At 72.3% G+C, this 886-nt stretch overlaps 1 protein-coding gene across 1 annotated transcript in view; it reads left to right on the top strand.

Annotated features, from left to right (window-relative positions):
• Positions 1–886, top strand: part of AURANDRAFT_68893 (hypothetical protein) — a gene marked incomplete at both ends in the record, with an annotated part of 6160 nt that continues 5274 nt past the window's right edge. Inside the window, one exon of the mRNA XM_009044627.1 lies at positions 1–818. Within this exon, the coding sequence (XP_009042875.1) occupies positions 1–818 (818 nt within the window). The remainder of the gene's footprint in view (positions 819–886) is intronic.

The raw sequence follows: 886 nt of genomic DNA, 5'->3' as shown, positions 1-886 counted from the left end.
TGCCCGTGCCGTGCCAGCGCGCGGCGGCCGACGACCGCGGGCGGCACTGCCTCGCGGGCGGCGGCACGAAGACGTGCAAGGCGGCGGCGGACCCGCGGCACCTGCCCAAGCCGCCGGGCCCGGGGTCCTACGACGTCGAGGTGTTCATTCGTACGTACCGGCGCGACCTCCTGGGCGGCGTGCTGCTGTACACGCTCGAGTCCGTCGCGCGCTACGGCGGCACGGTCGTCCGGGGCGCGAGCCTCTGCTACCCCGCCGAGGACGACGCCCTCTTCGCCGCGCTGCCGGCCAAGTTCCCGACGCTGGCGATCCGCCTGAGCCCCGTCGACGCGGAGCCCGGGAGGCCGCTCTTCCACGACTACGTCCACGCGGACCTCCACACGTCGGCGCCCTACGTCATGCACCTGGACGGGGACATGCTCCTCTACCACGAGCTCAGCGCCGGCGAGCTCTTCGACGCCGAGGCGTCGCGGCCGTTTTTTCGGGTCGCGCCGTGGGCCGACTTCCCGGACCGCGTCCGCGAGGCGAACAAGCCGGCCATGGACTGGCTCGGCGTCGACGCGCTCGAGTACACGCTCCTGGGGCGCATGGTCTATCCGCGGGAGATCTACGCGTGGATGCGCGCGCGCATCCGCAAGGTGCACAAGCCCCTGTCGCTCGCGAAGGCGCTCCGGAGGCGCGGGCCCATGGACAACTACAGCCCCTTCGGCGCGCTCCTCCTCTACGTCCACCCGGACGCCGTCACCGTCGTGCGCCACCACCTCCGGAACCCCTACCTCCAGATCGACGGCCGCAAGATGACGGGCGAGTGGGTCAACGTCGCGCACTGCGTCGCCTGCCACGAGCCGACGGCCTGCGAGACGGCCATCTGGGACGACTGCAAGCC

This window comes from Aureococcus anophagefferens (assembly GCF_000186865.1).
Source record: "Aureococcus anophagefferens unplaced genomic scaffold AURANscaffold_543, whole genome shotgun sequence".
In the NCBI taxonomy this organism is placed as follows: Eukaryota; class Pelagophyceae; order Pelagomonadales; family Pelagomonadaceae; genus Aureococcus; species Aureococcus anophagefferens.
This window is presented reverse-complemented; position numbering and strand designations above follow the sequence as displayed.